This window comes from Peromyscus maniculatus, chromosome 21, assembly GCF_049852395.1.
Source record: "Peromyscus maniculatus bairdii isolate BWxNUB_F1_BW_parent chromosome 21, HU_Pman_BW_mat_3.1, whole genome shotgun sequence".
NCBI lineage: Eukaryota > Metazoa > Chordata > Mammalia > Rodentia > Cricetidae > Peromyscus > Peromyscus maniculatus.
Genome location: NC_134872.1, coordinates 14,581,401 through 14,607,048, shown reverse-complemented (window position 1 = coordinate 14,607,048; position 25,648 = coordinate 14,581,401). Strand labels below are relative to the sequence as shown.

General features: G+C 39.2%; 1 protein-coding gene across 3 annotated transcripts in view; it reads left to right on the top strand.

Annotated features, from left to right (window-relative positions):
- Pcdh15 (protocadherin related 15) overlaps positions 1–25,648 on the top strand; it is a 1,435,956-nt gene that overhangs the window by 1,194,898 nt on the left and 215,410 nt on the right. For all 3 annotated transcript variants that reach the window (XM_042266444.2, XM_076556997.1, XM_076556998.1), the window contains 2 exons: positions 6,419–6,512; positions 19,443–19,571. In XM_042266444.2, the coding sequence (XP_042122378.1) occupies positions 6,419–6,512; positions 19,443–19,571 (223 nt within the window). The remainder of the gene's footprint in view (positions 1–6,418; positions 6,513–19,442; positions 19,572–25,648) is intronic.

Genomic DNA, 25,648 nt, shown 5'->3' with positions numbered 1-25,648 from the left:
ACCAAGGCTGAGCAAAGTGTCTCAGCATAGGCCCTAAGTTCCAAAAAGCCAGCTCATACACCAAGAGCAGAATTGATGTTCCACATCTGTGACCAGTATCTTCTCTCACTGAATGAAGTGAGAGGTGACTTATCATGGTTCCAATAGGATAGCCACTGCTTCTGTCTCTAGAACATGTGGTTTCTAATCAAGTGGGCCATGGGTGGGTCTGTTAATCCTATGACAAACAAAATTTAACATAATAGAACTTTATGAGGAAAGGTCAAATCCTTTCAGAAAGCCTTAGGTAGACAGTAACAGTTTTTCTCACCTCTCTGGATTTAAAAGTTTGATAAATAATTTCTACTTATTTTTAGAAAATCTTATCTATTTGAAATTTCCTCCACAGATACATTAAAACCATAAGTTTACCAAAGTTTGTAATTTCCATTAAAAATAAAACTATGTAAAAGACTATTTTATTGAAACTGTGGTAGTACTAGACTAAGTATCCAAGCCAAGACTGGGATATATTTACAAATCTAGAAACACTGCTATCACTTACCTAATGGGGTCAGAATCCATCCTATCAAGAACAAGTTGTCCTTTCAGCTAGTGAGTTTTGGACACAGTGAGAAAGAATGAAGTCAAGTCATAACACCATTCTTAAAAATTAACTGAAAATAGGTTGCATATCTGAACACAAGAAGTAAAACTTCAGAACTCTTAGAAGAAAAATTATATGATATACATAAATTAGGCATTGTGCTATCCACATATATAGCACTACATTCACAAATTATTAATAAGAAAGTATATTGATTCTCATCCAAAATTTAAAAAGAAATATGTTTCAAGAGGCACCAGCATCAGCATTGAAATGAAAAGTCACCTATACACTTATATAAAATACTTTAAGAAATGTATATTGTAATAACTCTATATCAAAAATGCATAAAAACCCAAAAGTAAAAAGAAGCTAATTAAAAATGGGCAAAGATTTGAGGAGACACCCCTTCTGTCCCTTATTCCATCATTTTCTCTCTCTCTCTCTCTCTCTCTCTCTCTCTCTCTCTCTCTCTCTCTCTCTCTCTCTTTGTGTGTGTGTGTGTGTGTATAAATGATAACCAATGAGCACATAGAAATGTAGTTTCTTTCATTCAGTAAATGCAAATTAAAGCTATGGAATTAGAGGGGTTCACATCCAGGTAAAAAAGAGTATGAAGAACAAGCAAGAGTCTGAACATGGGGATAGGGAGTCCTCATGGACGTCTATGGAGAAAATATGCTTACAAAGCTGGAAATTTTCTCCACATGTTATAATATATCCCTATAACTAGGTAATTATCTTCATGTCCACTCAGCAGAATTTAGGTCATACCTATGTATAAAATATGTGAAATAACGTTCATTACAAGCATATATATGCACAGAGTGGAACCAACTCACATATCCATCCACAATAAATAAGCAGTGTTCTTTATCTACACAATGGATTATTATTCATTGATAAAAGAGAATGAATAACTGAGACATGATTCAGTAAGGACATAATTTGAGAACACATTTCTAAGTGACATAGGTCAGTATAATAAATCCAAAATTATCATATAATTCTATTTTCACTTACTTGAAGTACACAGAACAGGCACACACACACACACACACACACACACACACACACACACACACACACACACACACACACACACACACACGATTCCTGAGAACAAAAACCAGAAGAAAATGACAGTGGACAGGAAGGTAACATGTGTCTGGCTCCTCTCATATCTCTGTTTAGCAGGAGTAGATGATCTGCCTTGCTTTATCTGCACACTATTATGCTATACACATGAACAACAATGTGTTTACTCTTTCCTTAGCAGGTATTTGAATTATATTTATTCCTATTGTTTTTCGACACTGTGATGAATACACATGTGTTTATATGTGTCTAAGTACATAATTTGTTGGTTTTGGCTATATACTCAAAAGCAGAATTGCTAGGGAATATTGTAAGTCTGCATTATAATTATTTGAGAGATTGTTAAATGCTTTCATTAGAGTCTGAATCATTTTATATTCTCAGCACCAATTTATAAGATTTTCTGAACCATTTTTCATTTTCACTGGCAATGGATAAGAATTCTAATTTCCCCCATAATGTTGCCAACACTTAGTATCAAATATTTTTACTATGGTTTTTCTTCTTTGATTATAACTATCAGTGAGTGTGAAGTGATAGTTCTGTGTGCCCTTTACTTGCATTTTCTGCAAGAGTAAGTAATGACTTTGAACACCTCTTCATGACCCCTTACTCTACTCACTTTCTTTGAGAAATCATCTGCTCTGATCCTTTGTTACATTTAACTGGTTCCATCCTGGTTAGTGGCATGAGTTTCTGGTAGTTCTGAAGCCACATGCTTGCTGGATATAGAATTTGAAAACAGTATCTTCTGCTTTATTGGCTTCTCACAACACTGATAGTGCTTTTTGATGCAAAATTTTGTACTTTTGACAAAGTCCAATAGAATTACTGTTTCTTTTGCTTCATATGTATATGGCATCTTATCCAACAAGCCATTGCTGAATCCAAGTCATAAATATTGTCCTTGAAGTTGCCATATGAGGCTCCTTTGGTTTTATATCATATAATGATACAATTAATACATTGAAGTTAATTATTACAGATACTTAAGTAGTATCCTTTACACTATTGAATATAGATTTCAGTTTTCACACCATAACTGGTTTAAAATAATTTTTTTCCAGTTGAATGGTTTTGATACCTTTGCTGAAACTTTACCATAGACATAATTCATTCTGGGACCCTCAGTTTTGTACATTGGATATTCCATTCTGCCTGGCAATAATCAGGTCAACCTGAAATTGTGTGCTGGGTTTGTATTCTAGGATCTTGAGGGTAGGATGTACTTTGCCTCAGGTTTCAGATTCTTTCGTACCTTCAGTGGTTTTAAAGAACACCCAGTGTTTTTCTTCCTTGAGTGAGTTCTAAGTTCAAGCAAGGAAAATGCTGTACAATATTTCTTACTGCAGCTGACAACCTTTCAATAAGACAGCCACAATTCCTTGTGAAAGAGTTATCAGTGTGTCCCTCATAACAGAGTCCAGAGCATGACTCTCAAGATCAGTGGTTCTCAGCCTTCCTAATGCTGTGACCCCTTAATTCAGTCCCTCGTGTTGTGGTGATTTCAACTATAAGATTATTTTTGTTGCTACTTCATACCTGTAATTTTGCTACTGTTATGAATTATCTGATAGGCAGGGTATCTGATATGTGACCCCTGTAAAAGGGTCATTTGACCCCCAAGGGGGTCATGGCTCACAGATTGAAAATGGCTGCTCAAGACCAATGTGAACCAGGAGACTAGAAATAAACAAACAAAATCGCCATAATGCTCTCCCATGATTGTTAACATTTTTCTTTTTCTTTTTTTTTTATTTTTATTTTTTCCATCACAGGCAATTTATTTTGTTCTATTCATTCACAGTTAATACAGAAAATACTTGGAAACATTTCCATATAATGTTTGACACAGAAATCATCAAATAGAAGTATACAATGTTGACAGGAGGCAGTACATTTATAATTTATAACCCCAAATGTATTTATAAATTAGAAATGGAAAGATCTACAAATGAAATTATGAAGGTTCACCAAAGTCATTTAATCTGTCAGTTTCTCATTCAAACATTTTTCTTTGTTGTATCTTCATTTGGATTCTGTAAATATTTGACAATTTTCTATAATCCCATCCAATGTGGGTCTGACTCTGGCTGCTTGAAGCTTTGAAGGTCTGTGGGGTATAGGCAGAGTTTTTCATTGGGATCCCAGGTCAGCTCTGTCCTGCCAGCTATTCCCAAATAACCACACAGACACTTATTACTAATTCTAAATGCTTGGCCGATAGGTTAGGCTTGTTACTAACTAGCTGGTACATCTTAAATTAACCTACATTTTATCTACATTCTACCATGTGGCTTGGTACCTATCTCAGAACTGCATGTCCATGTGCTTCATCTGCATCTCTTGACTCCTCAGACTCTGTCCTTCTTCTTCGAAGCATTCTTTCTGCCCCAATAATCCTGCCTAGCCATTGGCCAGTCAGCTCTTAATTAACCAATGAGAGTAATACATATTCACAGTATACAAAAGGATTGTTCCACAGAGGTGGGGAGATGCTATTTTGGAATTGCCTCCTTCACCACACCCACTGCCTTCACATCTGAGCCATGTTTTCAGTCCTGTGAAAAAACTCAAGCAGCGCTATTGTTGGATTTTTATCAGAAGCAATGCTGATGTACCATACAAAAGAATTTTTTTGCACTCCTGATACAGACAGTGTTTCCTGCCTTGTGACCTCTGCCTGTTGGTGAGAATGTTCCTCCAGGCCAGCTTTACCACGAGAGATGTTCATATTTTCCACGGACTCATCTCTCTGCTCTGAATACTCAAAGACACTATATTTCACTCTCCCTTCCAAATATCCCCCCACAATCAACTGCCTCCCTCATGGAGTCAGAAGGCATAGAGAGAACATTATCTCCCATCATAATCATATAGACAAGGAAAGATAGATTTATGTGAAAAACTGTTACAAAACCGAAAGCTAAGGCACTTTCAAAGTTCATTCCCAAGGAGAGTTAGAGGAGGAAAGAAGGACTGTAACAACCCAATACAGAGCCAGGAACAATCCATTTTTTTCTCATTGTACTACACCTAGGTTGGCAGACTTCCCATTTCTTAAGTTGTTTCTAAGTGTGTCTGAAAAGCCAAAACTGCCTTACTTTTCTCTTTGAATGTTTTTACAGAATGACATTACCTGAGGCATCTGTGGTGTAGAGTGTTGATACAAACCTGATTACTGTGGATGTGCTCTGGAAGTGGTTTTCAGTTATTTGGACTAAACTGTTTTCAGTCAGTGTTTCACAGTCCTGCCATATGCTCTGAGAGCTTCCAAAGTCGGCATCATCAAAAAAAAAAAAATCAACCAAATGAGTTTGGAATTCCATTTTTCCCTGACTCTTTTCACTGCCCTTTGCAATGAGTATCATATAAATTCCACTCTCAGAATCGAAGCATTTAGGTTAAAACAAAGCCTATTTATCAATTAAAAGCAAACTAAGTATAAAACTTATATAGTTAAGTTTTATACTTAGTTTGCTTTTAATTATCTCAGTGTTTATTGCATTAAAATAAATGCTCTCCTACAGTTGGTACTTGATGAAAATGTTGTTTGTAGTGTCCAGAGTAAAACCCAAAAAGACATTTTGAACTTAATTTGGAGAATGAATTGTTATAAATATTACATTGGAGAAAAGTATACAAAGAGGACGTTTATTCTGGGTAGTAAGGGGTAGAATTAAATAATTCTAAGGATGAGAATTTATTCAAGTATTGTTTGTAACTTATTTTACTTACATTGAAAGTCACTCTAAATTCCATAAAAATAAGCAAATGATGTAATTTCTAGTACATCCACAAGTATGTATCTAAATATTATTAAATGAACACTAACTATAATTTATTATAAAGAATGTAAAATATACAATATGATCCCTTTTACAGAACAGTTATAAATGTAAATATACATATGAAAATAAAAAATAAATACTAAAAATTTGACACACTACACATTTAATATAATCTTTGAATTATCTGATTTTGTATAAGTTCCATAAATGTGAAATGCAAAGGAAAATGGGCTTCCTCACAGAACTTGTCAAAGGGAAAGATTGTCTCCCATTTCCATAGGGATCATTTTGCAATAAATTGGAAACCCACACATGATATTTGTAAGGGACAATGTCTTGACTGAGAATTGTGATGTTGCCTAGGAACAAGGGAGCCTTTTACTTTGAAATGATGACACACAACACCTGTGTGTCTCTCCCAGGAATAAATTAACCATAATGCTGTTGTTTTGCTTGGTTATTCCACTAGAAGGTAAAGAATCATCTCTGTGATCTCATTCAGGTTTGCAGTTTTCTATTATTGCTAAGGATCTCAACAACTTTAAAGAGTTGTTTCCGATTTCAGCAAGAGTCCTAGAATCACAATTTAATACGCAGTTTGGATTATGGAAAGTGGATAAAAATGATCAAAAATAGCTCTTTCCAGTAGACCCTCTTCTGCTTCATGACATATATAAGAGAAGATACACAGTTTTTTTTTTTTTATTTGTGGGAAGGAATAGAAATGGGGGGAGGGGACAATGAAAGATAAGGTGTGAACATGTATAAAGGGTAGAGATGGAAGTAGGAAGTGGGAGTGGAAGGAGGAGGGACAGGGATGGGGATAGGGAAGAGAGGGAGAGGAGAGGAGAGAGGGGTGACCAGGTCTGCAGGGACCTTTATATCCAATCTGGGGAAAAGAGCAGCTCATTGACACACTTTCTGTTTCTCTCTCTGCCTCTAGCACGGGGATTCTCACTCTAGGGAAGGCACTAGACAGGGAGAGCACGGACCGCTACATCCTCATCGTCACCGCCTCAGATGGAAGGCCAGATGGGGTAAGTGTGGTCACTGGGAAGGGGTTTTCAAAGCAATACTGAGGAAACTGAAGAGTCCTGTATCCCTACACTCTAAATCCCACGGTACAGACATCAAGAGCCTTATCCACTGAGCAAAGTGCTCCTTTCTCAAAGGGCGTCCCTAACAGATATATCCAAGCTCTGAAACTTTCCTGGTATCTTATCCTTTGATTTTAGGAACAGACCCTTGTGTTCCACACTCATACCATTTTTATCATGGCAACTCACGGTGAACCTGAACTCAGATTTTCTCTATCAAGCACTGCACAGTGGTCAGTCACAAGCAGCAGCAGAGTACCACTTGAGGCTTTCTGGGTTGAACATCCCCCTCTCAGCCCGACTCTGGAAGAGGCAGAACTGAGACAGGTTTTAAGTGCATATGGGTCAAATGAGGCCATAGGTATCCACATGGATCACTCAGGATCTGAGGAAACCTTAATGATCTCCAGTTTCAGCTGCCCATAATTTTAGAGAGGTAAATTCCATTTTGTCTTTTTTTTTTTTCTGGTCCTAATCATCAGTTTTCAGAATAAATAAATTGGGCTGGGTGGTGGTGGTGCACGCCTTTAATCCCAGCACTTGGGAGGCAGAACCAGGCAGATGTCTGTGAGTTCAAGGCCAGCCTTTTCATCTTCCTGGAATTTGTTTTTGTTTGCTTTGATTCTTTCCTGTTTTAACCTCTGGTGATTGAACTCAGAGCCTGACCTGAGCCTCTAGCACAGATCACGACTACAAGAGTCTAGATTAAAAAATCATTTGTTTATGTTCCTTCAACCCCTTTGCTCACTGTTTCCATATCTGGATTTCAAAGCATCGTAGTATGTGTAAGTGCACAAGTACAAGGCAGAGTTCAGCCTCAAGCCTTGACTCAGGAGCTGTCCACCATGTTTTCTGAGACAGGGTCTCTCCTTAGGAACTGGGCTTTCAGCTTAGGCTGGCTGTCCATCGAGCCCGAGGATTTGTCTGTCTCAACACCCCTACCATAGGGCTTACAAGCTTGTGCCACCATGCCCAGTTTGTTATTCGGGTTACTCATGCTTGTAACACACGGACTCCCCAGATTGAGCCGTACCCCCAGGCCCCATGTTTCATCTCCTTTAGCCAGCTGCTTACCTGCCAACTCAACACAGCTGCCTAGAAACGGTTTTGAACCTATTAAATGAGTGGGTGCGGGTCATCCAGGTCAGCAGGATCATACCCCAGTTTCCTTGAAATGACCTGGCTGCTTTCTGTGGCACCTTGACTGTGAGAGTGTGTTTCTAACCTTTACATCAGGAAAATTTACCAAGATGAAACATAGCAAATTAATACTGAAATAATATTAAAGTCTTCATAAAGTTAAGAAAAAATAGAGATAATTGGCCATTATATTCTTCCCATAAGAACTACTTGAGATGTTAAAGATTTTGATAAGTACTATGCAGATAATAAAATATGCAGTTCAAAGAATATTGAGACTTGTATGATTTGTAGCGTACTGATGTTACACCAAGGTGCAGGCATCAGAATCTTTAGGAGGAAACTGCAACTCATCTGATGACTGAATATTATTGATTTCTTGTAGACAAATTTCTAAACAGTTTTATTAAATAAGAAACACAGAGCCAAATACAGAGGTAATAGCCATAGAGATCGGAGAACTAGTGAAGAGCCACAACTACCTTATCTTACCACCTCAACACTGCCATTGCTTCCCCAGAGATTCTTCCCATCTAACTTGTGTTTTTATTGCCTTCCTGTTCTGCCTTCTCATTGGCTCTAAGACCAGCCACATGACTTCCTCATCATTGCCTGTCTATACACACGTCCAGGTCTATATTTGGTACTAGGATTAAAGGCGTGTGTCACCACACTTGGCTGTGTCCTTGACCACACAGAGACTCTGCCTGCCATGTGATTGGATTAAGGGCATGTGCTACCACCACCTGACTCTGCTTATGGCTATGTGACCTCTGATCTCCAGGAAAACTTTATTTATTAACATACAAATAAAAATCACATTTCAGCACAATTAAAATATCACCACAATTTCTTCCAATTTTTGTTTGTCTTTTCCTCAATTTCTTAATTCCCTTAAGAAAATTTTTCCATTTCCTCATTAAGGGCCTCTATCATCTTCATAAAGTTATTTTTAAGGTCCTTTACTTCTGCTTCCTCTGCACTGGGGTGTTGTTCGGCTGTTGCTGTTGTAGAACCACTAGGTTCTGGTGGTGCCATATTGCTCTTTATGTTGTTGAATGTATTCTTACACTGCTGTCTACCATCTGGGCTGGGGTAATTATGGGCACAGGTGTTGATTTTTCCTCCAATCAGTGCAGGTGGGGTCTGTGCCTCTGGGTGCTGCTGACGGTTGATGGAGGGGCAGGGGATGGGTTCCTTGTTTGTGTTTGTGGTTGAAGGTTCCAGGGTCCAATGGGTGGCTGGGGTGGTGGAGCCCTCTGCCTGCAGGAGTTTTACCTGCTGACCAGCTGCTGGGGCTGAGATGGGTGGAGGAGGGGCACAGGATGTGCCTCAGCTCCGAGGGCCCAGAGACAAGGGCTGGGAGACCAAGAACTCACCTCTTCCTCCCTGATTAAAGACAATGAGTCCAGGAAAGGGCAGGTCTTCCAGGAGCACTAACAAAACACAGCACATCAAGGAGTGGATTGGGGAATGGGGACAAAGGTGGGTGAGGGAGACTGGAGGGAGAAGACAGAGGGGAGGCTGTGGCCAGAATGTAAAAAAAAAAAAAAAAATTCAAAATTCAAAATTTCAAAATAAATAAATAAAGATTACTGAGTCACCCGACCAGCCGATAACAACGGAGAGGGGATGCTAAGGAAATGGAGGAGGAACTATTAAAGTAAATTTTTAAAGGGTATAATTAGAGTAAAGTGACATTCAGGCCAACCATGGGTACGAGGGTGGAAAAAAGGATACACATAGCATTGGGGTGAATCAAAATGTCAGTCGGGAATTAATGGCAGTGACATCACCGAGGATATTTTAGGCCTACCCTTAAAAATAAAATGCCTCAGAGAAGGGACGAGATGGAGAACAGCCAGCATGTTCCCTGTCTGGACCAGACACTGTCTGCTAAGCCTGCTGCTGCCCGTTCACGCAAGCCGTCTATTACAGCTACTCTGTTACAGCAGGGAGCTTCCTGTCATTTGCATGTGGATCAGGTCTGTTCTTTGGGTTACAACGATTCTAGGTTTCGATTCTTCTCACTCTTTAATCATTAAGATCTTATTCAGCTTTAAAAATGTGTTGCTTTGGGGTAAGTTCTGAACTATTTTCAAAAGTTTGTATTGAAAATATTGAAATGTTTGGATTTTTGACCAAGCGTATTTGATTTGAAAATTTCAATCATTTATGTAATTTGTTTTAGATAGATAGATGAGAGAGAGAGAGAGAGAGAGAGAGAGAGAGAGAGAGAGAGAGAGAGAGAGAATTTTATTTTTAATGGGGAGTTGTGCACATGGGTGCAGTTCCCTGCAGAGGCCAGAAGAGGGCACTGAAGTTATGATGTCACAGGCTGCCCACAGTGAGTGCTGGGGTTGAAGTCAGGATCTTGGCAGAAGCAGTACCAGCTCTTAACTGCTGAGACATCTCTCCAGCACCCAGAAAAAAAAATTTATAGGTGCTTATACAGCCAGTACCTGAAGAACGAACTATACAATACAATCATAATGTATTTTGTAGTCTAATAACACTTCTCTTATTTGAACTTTTTAACTTAAATCTTTTGTGCAGCCATAACAAAATAATTTTTTAAATTAATAACCATGGAATTTTAAATAAATGCATAGTGAACATGGACCGGGAGTAGTCAAGTTTTAACTGAATAAAAAATAAGTTAAAATTAATTTGTAGGAAACAAATTGCCAGGGTAAATTTTTTTATGAAAATTTCTTGTCTCTTTGAATACTGATGGGAAGATAAATAAGGACCACTCACACTGTATTTCTCATTTTTAATTTTGAAGAGGATTTTTTTTTTTACTTAATTTAACTTTCTTACATTTTTTTCTTTTCTGTTTTCATTCTGAATAATTAAAAACCTCAGCAAGCTATGTAGATTTTATTAATCATCACAGACATAAGTCGTTTTTCACATATTAATAATTACATTCATTTTTCACATATTAATAATTACATTCATTTAGAGTTGCTACTTATTTATGAGCTTGCCGAAGTGTAGCTGGAATAGGTTTTGATGGAACGTCTTGTGTTTGTTGGCCTTTAAGATGTTACACATTATGGAGAGTATTTGCAGTAACAGCTTGTAGGTTCTCAGATCCATGCTTCCCTTTTCCTTTGAAGCGTTTTACACTTACTCTGTCCTTTTAAGAAAGTTCATGTAGCATTTCTTAATAATGCCCAGTCCAACAAAATCAGACTAAAACAAAATTTGATTGAAAATCTGGGCAAACTTTACTATCTGTTCATGGATATAATTTGATGATCACACATTTCTTGTCCTCTCTCTATGACTGTCTTGCCCTTGCATAGGATGCGTCTGCCATATCTACAGGGCCTCTGAGTGTCAGGGAGGGGGTGAGGAGGGAGACCGTGGGTGCTCTGCCTCCCGTCCTCTCAGTCTCTCTTCCATGTCCCAGATGGACCTCTTCTCTATCCCATCTTTATAAATGATTCTCTAGTTTTTGGTTTTCCCCCTTGAAAGTTTCTCCAGCTCAGCCTCTCAATGGCAGGAAGAACATTTTTCCAAATCACAGAGTAAATTTGGTGACCTGAATAGATTCTCCTGCCTCTTGATACTGGAGCTTCATGAAGGCTGGCTGCTAAAAAAATAATAGTAATAATAATAATAATAAAATAAAACAATATTTTCCATTAATGTTCTCTAGGTAGTATGCCCACTACTGAATTTCTACTTCCTTGTTTTATTGGCATAAAAAAAAATCTACCTCTTAAGTCACACATTCTGATTTTCTCAACCTTTTACATTTCCATTTTTACAAAAAAAAAAAAGAATTTCTAAAATATGAATAAACAGCCGGGCAGTGGTGGCGCACGCCTTTAATCCCAGCACTCGGGAGGCAGAGACAGGCGGATCTCCTTGAGTTCGAGGCCAGCCTGGGCTACCAAGTGAGTTCCAGGAAAGGCGCAAAGCTACACAGAGAAACCCTGTCTCGAAAAACTAAAAAAAAAAAAAAAAATATGAATAAACATTTTGTTATTTGGATGTGGGGACTATGTGTTCTATAAGTAACTTTCCCGCCCGCCCACCCCCACCCCCACACCCACACCCACCCCTGCCCACCCCACCCCCCAGTCATTATTGTGGTTCATTGACTTTACAGCTGGGTGAAACTTCCAATTGCTTTTCTCCCTTGGTAGCTTGAATAGCAACTTCTGATCCTGTGAGAGCTAGTCCTCGTTAAAGAGGCTTCCAGGTCAGCTTCTGCATTAGGAATGGGAGCCTGTGTCCACTTCTCTTTTCAGTTTCTAGGACCCCATCTGATGATGAGCGCTGCAGGCCTTGTGCATGCTGAGGTCTCTATAAGTGCATTTTCTTCTAAATCCTGTGTCGAAAATATGTGGTGTGTTCAGCAATGGGGTATAATCTTCAAGTTTGGAGCACCAAAGGACAATGATAATAGTCGATATTGTTTTGGAATCTTCTGGTTACCCCACAACCAACAACTTGCAGAGAGTTCCCATTCTTGGAACTGAGGGTTTTGTTAGATAATACATGACTCTGGGTAGAGGGCATTATTCCCTAGTGTGGAATTCTGCGTGTGTTTAAATCACCTTGTAAAATACTATATTTGTCTGTGGCTTTTGCAGACATTCCTAGTATGATTTAACCTTCCTCCCCACTACCTATGTATTTACCTCGATACACCATCCTGAGTTAAAGTCTTCCTTGTTTTTACTATTTCTGCCTTCATAATGCCTGAGTCCTACTATCTGCCTCTCTGGAGATCCTTTTCTGTACCCCTGTCCTGTGGGAGCCCTGCTGGGAGACTGGTTCCCACATTTTACAACAGCATACTCTTGAAGAGAGAGAGATAAGAGATATTAGATAGAAGGATAGAGGGGGAGAAACAGAGACATAGGATAACCTCCGGAGGGCCTGCACTGGCTTATCCTTATCCACCAGCCCCTTCCGTCTCATCTAAAGGGCCCTGTGTAGGAATGCCAAAGGGTGGAGCAAAAGACCTCCCCCTAGCACAGCCAAATGCAGACCCTTCCAATCACCTGGTAACCGCACACATAGTCAAGCAATCTTCTAATGCAGCCCTGCTGGGTGAAGGAAGTTCAGATCTCACTAGGACACCTTTGTGGGCTTCCACATTGCCCCAGTGGTCTCCTTTTGTTTTCCTGATATCTGCACTTGCTATATACGTACATCTCAAGATTCAGAGTTGGGAACCACAAATAAGAAGGCCTTTGTTTTCTCAGTCTGTGTTTCCAGTTCTACCCCCTTACCTGAAATGTTTATGATTTCATTTTTTTTTTTTACAGCTGAATAGTATCCACCGTGTCTATGTGTGTTTTTATTATCCACTCATCAATGGAAGGACATTTAGGTTGTTTCCATTTATTCCCTAGCTGTTGTAGAAAAGGCAGCAATGAACTTGGCTGATTACACATCTGTGAAGTAGGATGTTGATCCTTTGGGCCTATGCCAGGGAGTGGTATAGCTGGGTTGTATAGTAGATTTACTTTCTGCTTATTGAGGATTCTCCACACCAGTGAATTGTGGTCCCCTTTAATCACTTCCTTACCAGCATTTGATTTCAGCTCTGTTCATCTTGGCCCTTCTGATTGGGGTGAGATGACATGTCAAGGGAATGTCAATGTGCATTTCCTTAATTGCTAAAGGATGTTGAACAACTTTGGAGATATTTCTCAACCATTTTTATTCCTTCTTTTGAGAGCCCTCTGTTTAGAGCCATAGTCCATATATTTTTTTATTTTTAAATTTTTTTTATTATTTTTATGTGCCTGAGTGTATTATCTACACGTATGTATGTGCACCACATATATTCCTGATACCTACAGAGGTCAGAATAGAGTACTGAGTCCTTTAAGACTGGAGCTACAGTTGTGAATCACCATGTAGGTGCCAGGCTAGGAATCAAAACAGGGTCCTCTGCAACATTAAATACTCTTCAGCATTGAGCTAAATCTCTAGCCCTCCTTCCTCCTTAGCCCATTTTTACTTGGGTAATTTATAATCTTGTTTCTTTTTTGTTTTTGAGTTATTTGTAGATTCTGAATTAATGTCCACGCTGCACTTTAAAATATTTTAATTTTCATTTATGTCTAAATTTATTTTAAGAATATTTCACTTCTTTTTCTTTTATTAAAAGTAGGATTTTTTCCTCATGGAATATATCCTGGTTAAGGTTCACACACACACACACACACACACACACACACACACACACACCCGTTTCACCTCCCAGTTCCTCCCCATATCCCTTCATATCGGATTTACACCTTGATAAGAAGCCTGGATGGCTGGGTTAGTAGCTCTATGGTATAGTCTTTGCCTAGCATGTCCAGAACACTAGGTTCAATCTACAGGTCCACGTGTTTCCCCACCCATTCTCTTATTATATGTTTATAAATAAATATTTTCACTTAGAACTTACATCACTAGAAAAGCATCATCATTCATTTTACCAATTAATGCACTTAAATTTTGGACATCTTAACTCTACTTCCAAACTAGTTTCTAACAGTTTAAGAAATTAGCTTGATAGGCTCAACAACGTTTATGATATAACAGGCAACAGAAATAATACACCTTCAACTGTAATATTTTCTAACCGAGAATTTCTTTGTATGAATGATTGTACATTGCTTCCTAGACCATGAAAACTTTGGAAAACCAAGGATGCTATACAAATATCTAATTAAGAGCCATCACAGTCAAAAATTAGTTTATGCTGCTATGGAAACATCTACTTTCATTAGTTGAGAACAGAATATATATATTTCAACATCCATCTATTATTGGAAATAAAATCACAGAGGTAATCTAAGTGGGTAAAGACTAAAGGTGATCAATGATAGTATTTAGTACTAAAAGAGAAGAATTTCTAACTAGTAGGTGAAACATCTGGCGCCCAACGTTCGTGTTACGAATTCATGAAAAAGCTGTTTGCCTGTGGCCTTGTGAGCCCCAGCTCAGGCCCAAGCTACACTCAGCCGGTTGTGGTTGCGCACACCGGTAGGATTTGCTGAAGGAGACAGAGGCAGTAGGATCCCGAGTTTGAGGCCGGCCTAGGAGGTTTGGGAGAAGCTTTGGCCCAGATTGAGCCACAAACAGTGGTGGGACCATGGAAGCAGTGGCTACTGCTCCATGTTGCCAGCTCCTTCTCATTATGTTGGTGACTGCGGTGATGCTGCTACCTGGGACGAAGGATTTACTACTGCTGGTTCAGAGAAGAATTGCCAGGACCATCGTGTTACAAGAAAGCATCGGCAAAGGTCAGTTTGGAAAAGTTTGGCAAGACAAATGGTGGGGAGAAATTGTTGTGAAGATTTTCTGTTCTAGGGAAGAATGTTCATGGTTCCGAGAGACAGACATTTATCAGACTATGATTGCTCCAAACCACAGAGGAGGCAAAAAAAAAAAAAAAAAAAAAAAAAAAAAAAAAAAGTCTGCAGGAAACCATGACCATGCCTAACAGTGACTTTGAAATCTTCAAAAAGATGACAGGATCCTACGATGATGATTTCACATGGACTATGATAAAGCCATTAAGCCGATTAACACCATGGAAAAATCGACTTTGGACTACAAACTGGTCAGAACAATTTTGAGATGGCTAGCTGAGATGATCCAGCCTGACAGACTACTTGAACAAGGACTTGAAATAAGCCCTGAACTTTCCTTTTATGCAGAGACTGGACAAATGATACAGGACTTGATGATTAACCCCAAAATTTTCTTTTCAAGATTCCCTAAAGATATCTTCACCCCTAGAAAGCAAAAAGAAAAAGAGAATATAGATATGAGATAGATCATCGAATCTACTCTGAGAAAAAAGATAAAGAAATAATAGGGTAAATAGGTAGATCATTGAATCTACACTGAAGAAAAAGGGGAAGATATAAAAATGACAAAAGGTAGACTACTGAATGTATTATGAAAAGAAAAAAGAGAGAATATGGATATGATAAGATAAAAAGGGAGATTATGGAATCTACTTTTAAAAAGGAACTACTTGTTTTAAATAAGATAAGTAATGAAAATTTTTTGGTTTGAGTTTATCAGATGTTACTGGACTGGACATTGTTATTATATATAATGGAGTTTTTATCTGAATCTGTCAAATGTTAATGGACTAGACATCATTAATGTAATTTTTGTCTGTATATATTGTATATACTTATTAGATAGTTTTTCTTGTATTAGTTATAAGCTTTCTTTAATTTTAGACAAAAAGAGAGGAGATGAGGTGGTATTGTGTTCACCAAAATATTGTGTACCTTAATAAACTTATCTGGGGTCAGAGAACAGACAGCCACTAGATACAAAGGCTAGAAAATGGTGGCACTCACACCTTTAATCCTAGCATTCCAGAGATAGAAATCCCTCTGGATCTCTGTGAGTTCAAGGCCACATTGGAAACAGCCAAGCATGGTGACACGCCTTTAATCCCAGAAAGCCAGCCTTTAATCCCAGGGAGTGGTGGTAGAAAGTAGAAAGATATATAAGGCGTGAGGACCAGAAACTAGAGGCTTTTGGCTGGTTAAGCATGTGGCTGGTTAAGCATTCAGGCTTTTGAACATAATTCAGCTGAGACCCATTCCGGATGAGGACTCAGAGGCCTCCAGTCTGAGGAAACAGGACCAGCTGAGGAATTGGCAAGGTGAGATAGCTGTGGTTTGTTCTGTCTCTCTGATCTACCAGCATGGACCCCAATAACTGGCTTCTGGTTTGATTTTATTAATAAGAACTTTTAAGATTCCTGCAACAAGTAGGATTATAAGTGATGCAACTATAAAGAAAATAATAAGAAAATTTCTCAGTAAGAATAGTTATTTATTAGGCTTATTGATTTGATATTCGTTAATGTCATATGACAATTGACTTACAGAATTGTGAAAGTGGTCCTTTTATCGTACCTTTAGTTCCACAGATTGTGTTCATTTCTTGGTAATCAACTTTTAAAACCTAGAATCTGTCCTTAGTGTGAAACATAATCCATGTTGAATCATATAGAGTGACCATCTTCCTGACCAATCTAAAAATTGAAACGATCATGCCCTATAACCAGGCAGTCTGTGACTACATCAACATGGTCAAAGGAGTGTGGCCAGCGGATGTAAAGTGGAGCCAGAATCATGTGCAGTACTGACCCCTGCACCACTTTGAGAGGAGAGTTGTCCCTTTCTTAAGAAACGCACAAGCTAGAAATTACCCAGCAATGTGGATTCTGTCATTTCCTATAAAACTCAGAACAACATGGGAAAGTATGCCCAAGCTCCCATCAGTGTGGGTTCTCCATTCAGTGATGACTCAGTTCCCCTGTGTATCAACCAGCCACAGGTCACAGTCTTTGACAGTGGATCCAAGAGTCTGTAAGCCTACTCCTCCATGGGAGACTCTAAAAACATAATAGATGGATAGGAAAGGCAGAGGTGGACATAAAGGTGTCCAGGGAGCTTGAAGAAATATCAGGGACTCTAGTACAGCCACTCTGAGGTTTTAGCTTCAACTGCTAAATTTAATACCATGTTCACCCTCAGGCAAATTGGGAAATACTGCTGCTATAAAACACATTTTTTAAAAAACCTGGTTTCATTTCTAACACAACTTGAAAAGAAATAACATTTGTTAAAATATTTTTCTGTTATAAAAGCAATGTAGCTTTCTGGGAGAACATTTGAGAAATATATAAATGTTACAAGGGAAAAATAAAACACCTGCACTCCATCTACTCAGAAAACATTTTAATTTCTTTCTATAAATCCACAGTATGTGTACACACATGTGTATTTGTTTGTTTGCATCTTTAAAATTAAACCATTTCATTGGAAATGTATACAGAGTAGAGCACACAAACCATACCTGGAAGGCTTGATGAATTTCTGCAGTAGGAAAGCATATGTAAGTATAGCCCACTGCAAGAAACAAGTTATCTCATACTTGGGTACTTATCTAACCCTTGTGTGATGTAGTACTTCCTCTAGCTCTCCTTCTTACTGCCCTGTATTGACTCCTTTCAGTGTGTAGGGTTCTTGATGATGTCAGTGAAATCCTGTAACTACATGTGATGGTGTGTGACTTCTGTCCCTCAACCTTATGTTTCAGAACTATACTACGGGGTTGTTCATGACATTGGGTCATCATATGCATAAACACCTTATAAATATCTGCTATGGATGGGCATTGGTTAGTTTCTAGATATGGGCTACAAAATGTTGTTGTGACTATCCTCATGTCTTTAAATCAAAGTTTGGTTGAGCATTAAATACATATAAATCATGTACATGTAGCTCTAAATTATGGAAAAGTAAGCCATCAATGGCTCAAATAAAAAGCCACCCATGGCCAGCATCTCTCTTTGATATATGAGGAGTTCTAATGACAGCTGAAGATCTTATATAACAGACATGGAGGTTTAGGATAAAGTTACATGGAAGAATGCTCTTGATTTTGTTCAAGTAGAGAGAGTTTAAAATACAAGTCTTGGAAGCTGGGACTGAATCTGAGGTAAGGCATCATTACTCCTACAGTCAAATGAGGAGTTACATTGTTTTCAGCAGACACTTACCAGGCCATTCCATTCTGGCAGCTGAGGAAACCTAGTTGGTCTCTTTTTACTTGTTGACTGCCACACAGCATCTATTGAGTCACCCACCACAGTTCATGCTCAGTGTCTAGTTTCATTGCAAATTGCGTACACGTTAGTAGAAACTCTTTTTCTCTGGTGTTCAGGGCTCAATGTGTTCATATTTTCTTAAACAAATCTTGGACCAATCTCTCATGGGATTTCTATTCTCTCTGTTCCTCTTATATTTCAGTGGCCTGTAATTAAGCATTTTAATATCATAGCATACTGTATGCTTCCCCTTGCAAGTTAGGGTTCTTTCCTTCAGTGTTTGCTCTTTACCTCCTGTGACCCACCCCACACTGAGACGGAGATGAGGGAGAGGCCAAAATTAGATGGAGGCTCATGCTCAAGTCACACATGACAACAAACTTACTGATACCAAGACCTCTGTAAACATTGTCTGGTTCACTAAGCCAAGATGTCCCTGTAAGAAAAGAGCATCCACAAAAATGGGTAGCTTACCTGACACGAATGTCATTGTCTGGGGACCTAAACACAGCAATTTCTATAATAATTTAATAAAATCATCATCATCATCATCATCATCATCATCATGGGGCTCAAATTCTTGGTTTAAATATAAACATTGAAACTTACTAAGGTAATATATTCTGGCAGTATTACTTTGCCTGAAAATACTATTTGATAATATATATATATATATATATATATATATATATATATATATATAGTGAAATACACAAGTGATGAAAACAAACTACAGGATTAGTATATATAGATATATATATAAATATTAGTATATCTATGGATAAAAGGGTTCCTGTGTGTATAAACAAATGCTCACTACCTATAAATGTGAATTAAATAAAGGTGGCATCACCTGAAAGGTAAGCCTCCAGGAAATACTTGACATTCTCAGGAAGACGTGTGCACTTTAATATTAGCATTGGCTTTCCCCATTTTTTTTCAGTTGTTTGAGGCTTTCGAGCTGATTCTTTTAATGTTCTATGTCTTTTTTTCTTTGGAAAGCTAAGGACCAAGATGCCTTTCAGATAGAGAAAACCCACGGTGGACCCTGGGCTAAATCCCCAGTGACAGCGGCTCCCCCTGCCTCTCACAGTCTTCTTCTCTCTTCCTTTAAGACTTCTACTGCCACTGTGAACGTGGTGGTGACAGACGTCAATGACAACGCTCCTGTGTTCGATCCCTATCTGCCCAGGAATCTCTCCGTGCTGGAGGAAGAGGCCAATGCCTTCGTGGGTCAAGTGAGGGTAAGTGGAATGACCGTGTAGCTTAAATGTTGTGTGGAGGGACCTCATTTCTTACATTGTAATTTTGAGGAGAGATGCAGCTCAGGTGATCTAGCAACTGGTACTCTTTGGGTACCCTTCGTGACCATTTCATAGTCAGATCCTTTACAATTGATTTTTAATTGTCATATTTAATGATATATAATTTAAACATGAGTATGTGTTAGAGTACTCCTTTATGACTTAACCCATATAATTTTTTTTCTGGAAAAAAATTAAATGTGTCTAGAAAACTGTGTATTTTAGTATGCCATTAGGTTTGACTGGGGCTCTTCCCAATACAAAATATAGGACATTAGATGTGAGTTTATTTGACATTATAAATCTGTCTTTAGACTCTATGCTTTGTGTGTATTCCTGCATGCTCTAGGATTAATTTATACTTCTTCTACTTCCTGTGTGGACATGAGAGCCATTTTCTGCAGTGTTTATCTTCAGTGCTAGAGAAGAGCCCATGGCTTTGTGCACATCAGTGGAACACCCATCCACTGAGAAATAGCCTCAGCTCTGCGGTTGCTTTTGGCGAACTATCTCCTTTCTCTTAAGGTATAGCCAGGTTCTCACACTTGGTCTGTGCCTAATCTCTAGCACAGCTTGTGGTTTGGAAGCCATAAGGCAAGAGGTGCCCAGAGGCAGATAGTATCCTCTGAAGCTCCTCCTGCAGATGAAGCATGGAGGTGTCCTCTAGAGGCATCCTCCTGGGAAATATCTGAGACAACTAACATTATAAATGGGATGCTGGTTTGGTTCAGTTTCACTGAAATCAAGCAGTCCATTGATGGGGGCCTCTGGTGAGGACAAACACCACCACACAGTTATGCAGCTGAGCTCTCTGCCCACGTCTGGATCCAGGAACAGGAAGAAATACCTTATAAGAGCATGCTCCAAAGGAGATAACAATCTCCCACAAGGCTCTCCACATTTCAGAGTCCACCATCTTCCAGTAGTGGGGACAATCTTTCAACAAAAGGACTACGAGAGAACATTTAGTCAAGCCCCAGCACCCAACAATGAATGAAAGTCAGTCACCCAGACCTCAATGTTGTTTTGTTTGTGTTCTGACAAATAAAACTTGCCTGGAGATCAGAGGGCAGAGCTAGCTACTAGTTAACCATAGAATCCAGGCAGTGGTTGCACACACCTTTAATCCCAGCACTTGGGAGGAAGAAGCAGGAAGATCAGGAATTCAAGGTCACTCTGGGCTACATGAGATTGAACTAGTCTAAAAGAGAAACAGAGCCAGGGAGTGGTGGTGTGTGTCTTTGATCCCAGCACTAAGGAGGTAGAGACAGGAATATGAGGCAGGTGGAGACAGGATCTCTGCCCCCATTCAGACAGAGGATTCAGAGAGGTAAGAAGTTTCTAGTGGCTGCTGCTCTGCTTCTCTGATCTTTCAGCTTTCACCCTCAATATCTGACTCTGGGTTTTTATTGATAACTAATTGGGATCACACATCACCTCATATCTAGGTGTCAGGCCCTCTTCTATCTTTATGCTCATTTTCTCAAAGGGTTTTGGTTGGTTCTCCAAATAAGCATTTTCTAGAATTTGCTACTACTTAACCAAACATAGAGTCTAGAGTCTAGTTTTCAATGGAATCTTCTCTGACTGTGGAAGATGTTTTCTTTAAATGGCTTGAGGCTGTCACATCAGGTCGTGAGATTTTTCCCCCTTTTTTGGTGTGTGTGTGTGTGTGTGTGTGTGTGTGTGTGTGTGTGTGTGTGTGTGTGATATGTTTGTGCATGTATGGAGGCACATGTGAGTGTGCTTGCATGTGGATGTCTGGGTTGAAGTTGCTGGCAGCAAACACCCCGGATTGCTTTTCCACTTTATTCAGTGTGGCAGGCTCGCTCAATCAAATCCAGAGATGACTAATACATCTAGTCTCCACAGCTAGCTTGCTCTGAGGATCCCTTATCTCCATCTCCAAGGTTGGAATTATCACCATAACCACCTGTCATTTATATGAATTCTGAGGATCTAAACTCTGGTCCTCTCACTTCCACACAAGTACTTAAACACTGAGCCACCTCCCACCCCAGGTCCTGAGAGTTTGATTAGCTAGTTTGAACCAGCCCTTTCTTCTCTCGTAGCTCTGACAATACTATGACTACCAACTCCATGGTCATTGTCATTTTCTGTCACCCGTCTCCAATCCAGGCGAGAGTGTACTTTACATTTTCCTTCCACTCCAACTCACCACAAGGGAGAACCTTGAACCACTGTGATGTCAAAGATGCTACCATGGCAAACTCAAGAACAGATGTGAAGCCATCCATGTGATGGCTCCACTCCCTCACACCAACTCTAGTGTCAAGTACCACATGTAGATTATACAAGGAAATCACAGGTGACAGAAAACTTAGAAATAGTTTCCTAAGGGTCTGGGGAGGTAGATCAGTGGGTAAGGACACTGCATAAGCACACACCCCTCACTTTGAATCACTGGCAGCCATATCACCAGCCAGATGTGGCCACAATGCACCTGACAGAAAGATCACTGGGGCTCACTGGCTGCCAGCCCAACTCCAAGTTCTGTGGGAGACAGTGTCTTGAGGGGATAAGATGGAGATTGCTGGCAGAGAACACTCAGTGTCCTCACTGCCTTCTGCAGTGCCCATAGGGGCATACACACCCACATGTACATCTGCATACACTATATACATAATCAATAAACACACACACACACACACACACACACACATAAATACTTCTAGTACATTCAGGTAGTACTAACAGTGAGGTAAGGACAAATGTAGGATGAAAGGACCCCAAAAAGGGATAGTCATTAGACCAACTACCGCTTGGGAAGCAGGTGACAAATATCAGGGTGCATTGAAGGAGGCTACACACACTTGTACCAGAACTATACTCCTAAAAAGTCGTTGATGCTGGAAAACTCAAATGCTGAACTCTGAGTCATGGCTGCTACCAGTCCTGAAGGTAGAGTGGCACACTGTGGCCTCCCTTTATCCATCATAAGCAAATGGGCACGTTCTTTCATATGGGTAATAAATGAGATGGTAGGTGCTAGGAGATAGACACCAACAGAGTATGACAAATCTTGTGAGAGCTGGGCACAGGACTCTGATGGTTACTACAAGCCACCAAGAAAGGTAACAGAAGTCTACACTAGAAGCTGGTGTGGAAACATCATGGTGATGCCGAGAGAGGCACACAGAGGATGGGCATTGGGCAAGAGGGACAGAGGGAGACGGGGAATTTTCTTCAGAACAGTCATTATGTAATTAAAAATGGGAAGTGGGAACGTGATGCACCATATTTATCATAAACAAAACATCCTTCAGCATTAAGGTTTTTCTATACCATGTTTGTTGTAGATTAGGGGACTCAAAAAGAGTCTAAAATGTGGAAACACCAGATGTGTAGATGACAATGTTCAATTGCTGTCATGGGAGACTCTCCATACACAGGGAGAAATAGACAGTGGGTAAGAATCCAGTCATGAGGTTTAAACTCATCACTGATTCCGTTATGGTCCCCACTGTGAAACACGATATTGTTTAAAACAGATTCTCTCATATAATGACTGCTAAGATGAAGCAGATATTCAATTATCTGTGGAAATTATCATTCACACTTTCTTATCTAGAATTAAAGGCAGAGAGTTCAGATAGTATATAAATAAATACATGAGTAAATATGAATAAGGTTATCAACTTGTAGTTAATTTTTATTTTCTTCTTTCTTCATGTTACCATTTCCTCCAGTGACTCCTGGAAAGGTAGTACATTAACCCACCCCCCCCCACACACACTTACTCATTTTTGCATTGGATGAGAAATGGTATAGAACACATATTTCAGTTTTGAAAACTGAACCCTGAACTAGCACTCACCGTCTCAGACAGTGATCTTGGATGTTCATTGGGCTGTGACATTTCCACACAAAGCAGAACAATTTTGAAAGTACAAAAGAAGAGAAAAACACCCCAAACAGCCCAGTATCCATCTGACTCTGCAGCTCTGAGAACATTGTAATGTTCTTCCAATGGAATTTTGATGCCTCATAATGGTCTCCTGTTGCTACCTAATGATAATTATATAATACATTAATTTCACTAAATGACTCATGATCTTCTTGTAAAATTTAATTTTAATTGTCACCGCACACTATTAGGACAGACTCAAAGCCAGGATACATATGGTTAATTACTGCCCTAAGCTTGAGTTATTGTTTTCTCTTCATGCTCTAATGGTGTTTTAATATGAGCAATCCAATGTTTAATTCAAAAGCTGAAGGAATTTTTGTTTACTTTTTTAAAAAGTTATATAGTAAGGAGTATGCCTTAAAAATATTTAATATTATACATGTCAATTTTTTCAGTGAAATTTCATTAGCAGAATATAATATAAACTACCAACCAGCAAATATCAATGTAGATCTTACTATTCACAAGTAACTAATTAAGGTTAAAAAAGAGAAGCTTATCAATATTTTCCAATTGCTTGAAATAGAGAAGTAGTAATGGAGGAACTATACATAGAGTAAAACCTAGTCACATAGCATGAACATGTGCCTGTCCAACTGGTGTGGGGTGTGTGTGTGTGTGTGTGTGTGTGTGTGTGTGTGTGTGTGTGTAGTTACAGAAGAGATGGAAAGACATTACAGGAGTCTGAGGTGCCCAGGACAGGTTTCAAAAGAAAACAGGTCATTTTTAATTCCTTTTCAACCACTACCAACATTTTAGGTTGAGAAAAAGGGAACTAAACTAAGATTGTGAAGCAGTAAGAGGTTAAAATATGATGGGATTCATATGATAGTTTTGGACCACTGAAGCTGAGAATCAGACAGATCATTGAAGATGTGCTTGAACTAGTCCTGATACCTGTGAATAGTAAGAGCAATGGGGATCAGTGTTGCTAATAATCATGTAACCCAATAGCTCCCAACAAAAGGAAACTGCCAATATAATGTTTTTTGGACTCTGGCATAATATTCCACAGGAAATCACCTGTAGTGGCCATGACTTCACTATTGATGGAATGGGACCCTAGAATTTCCTGTAGTGACTGTGGTGTAGTGATGCTTTGGCCCATCTCTGCTTGGATGGATATCTAGGTTAAGTGGGGGCAGAAGAAGAAGTGAGCACATAAGCCCCCAAGTTCACACCTCAGGTGTCTAGCCTCCATGGTTGCACCTCCCTGAAAAATGTCCTAAGGACCAAACTTCTTCAAATTCAGAAGCAACGTGTTTGTCTACTTCTCAGAGAACCCTCGGGCATAAACACGCACAGATGCACCAGGGAAGGCAAACTGGAGAAGAGCACTTCCTGTTAGTTTAAATTAGGTCTTAGTACTGTGTTCAATGTAGAGGAAGGCTTTTTCCACCAAACTTTCGGTCATGGTCCTCTATGTTCTTAAAGCTCTCTAAGACAAATGGAGCCCTGAGTCAACAAAACATCCCCCTATAGTTCTAAAAAAAAGATGCTGAATTTATTTAACCTAAAATCAAGGGCATTTCATAGGAGGTCTGCATGCTAAATCACCACTGAGATGTAGTGTAGTGATTCATTTCTAAACCCTTAAAGCAGTTTTAAAATCATTAGTAAACTGTGGTGTTCAGAAGAGCAGTGGTGATGTCATTTAAAAAGAAAATTGATGTTTCCTTCAACTGTATGTTTTAATATTAAACAAAATAAACCCGGGCCTCTGTGGTCTTTCTCTGATTAATGTAGGTGTTGTCTCTCTGTGTGGGGTTCTGAAAATGAAACGAAGGTAGGGAGCTTTATGAGTCTTCCTTTATTTTTTTGGAGCTCAGCATGGCACTCAACAGAGCCTCAAACTATAATACTTCTTTTTTAAGTGGACCAAAAGTGGGGAGCTCTATGTGTTCTCTTGCCAAATCAAACAATATAATGCAGACACCACCACTCGGTCCCCCCATTGCACACACACAAATCACACATTTTCATAATTTTGAGATGTCTACATCAATGCTGCTACCTATGAGGTTATTTATAATGAGATTCATCTGTTTCCTATCGCTGTTTGGGGAGATGATCTTTTGACTGTTCA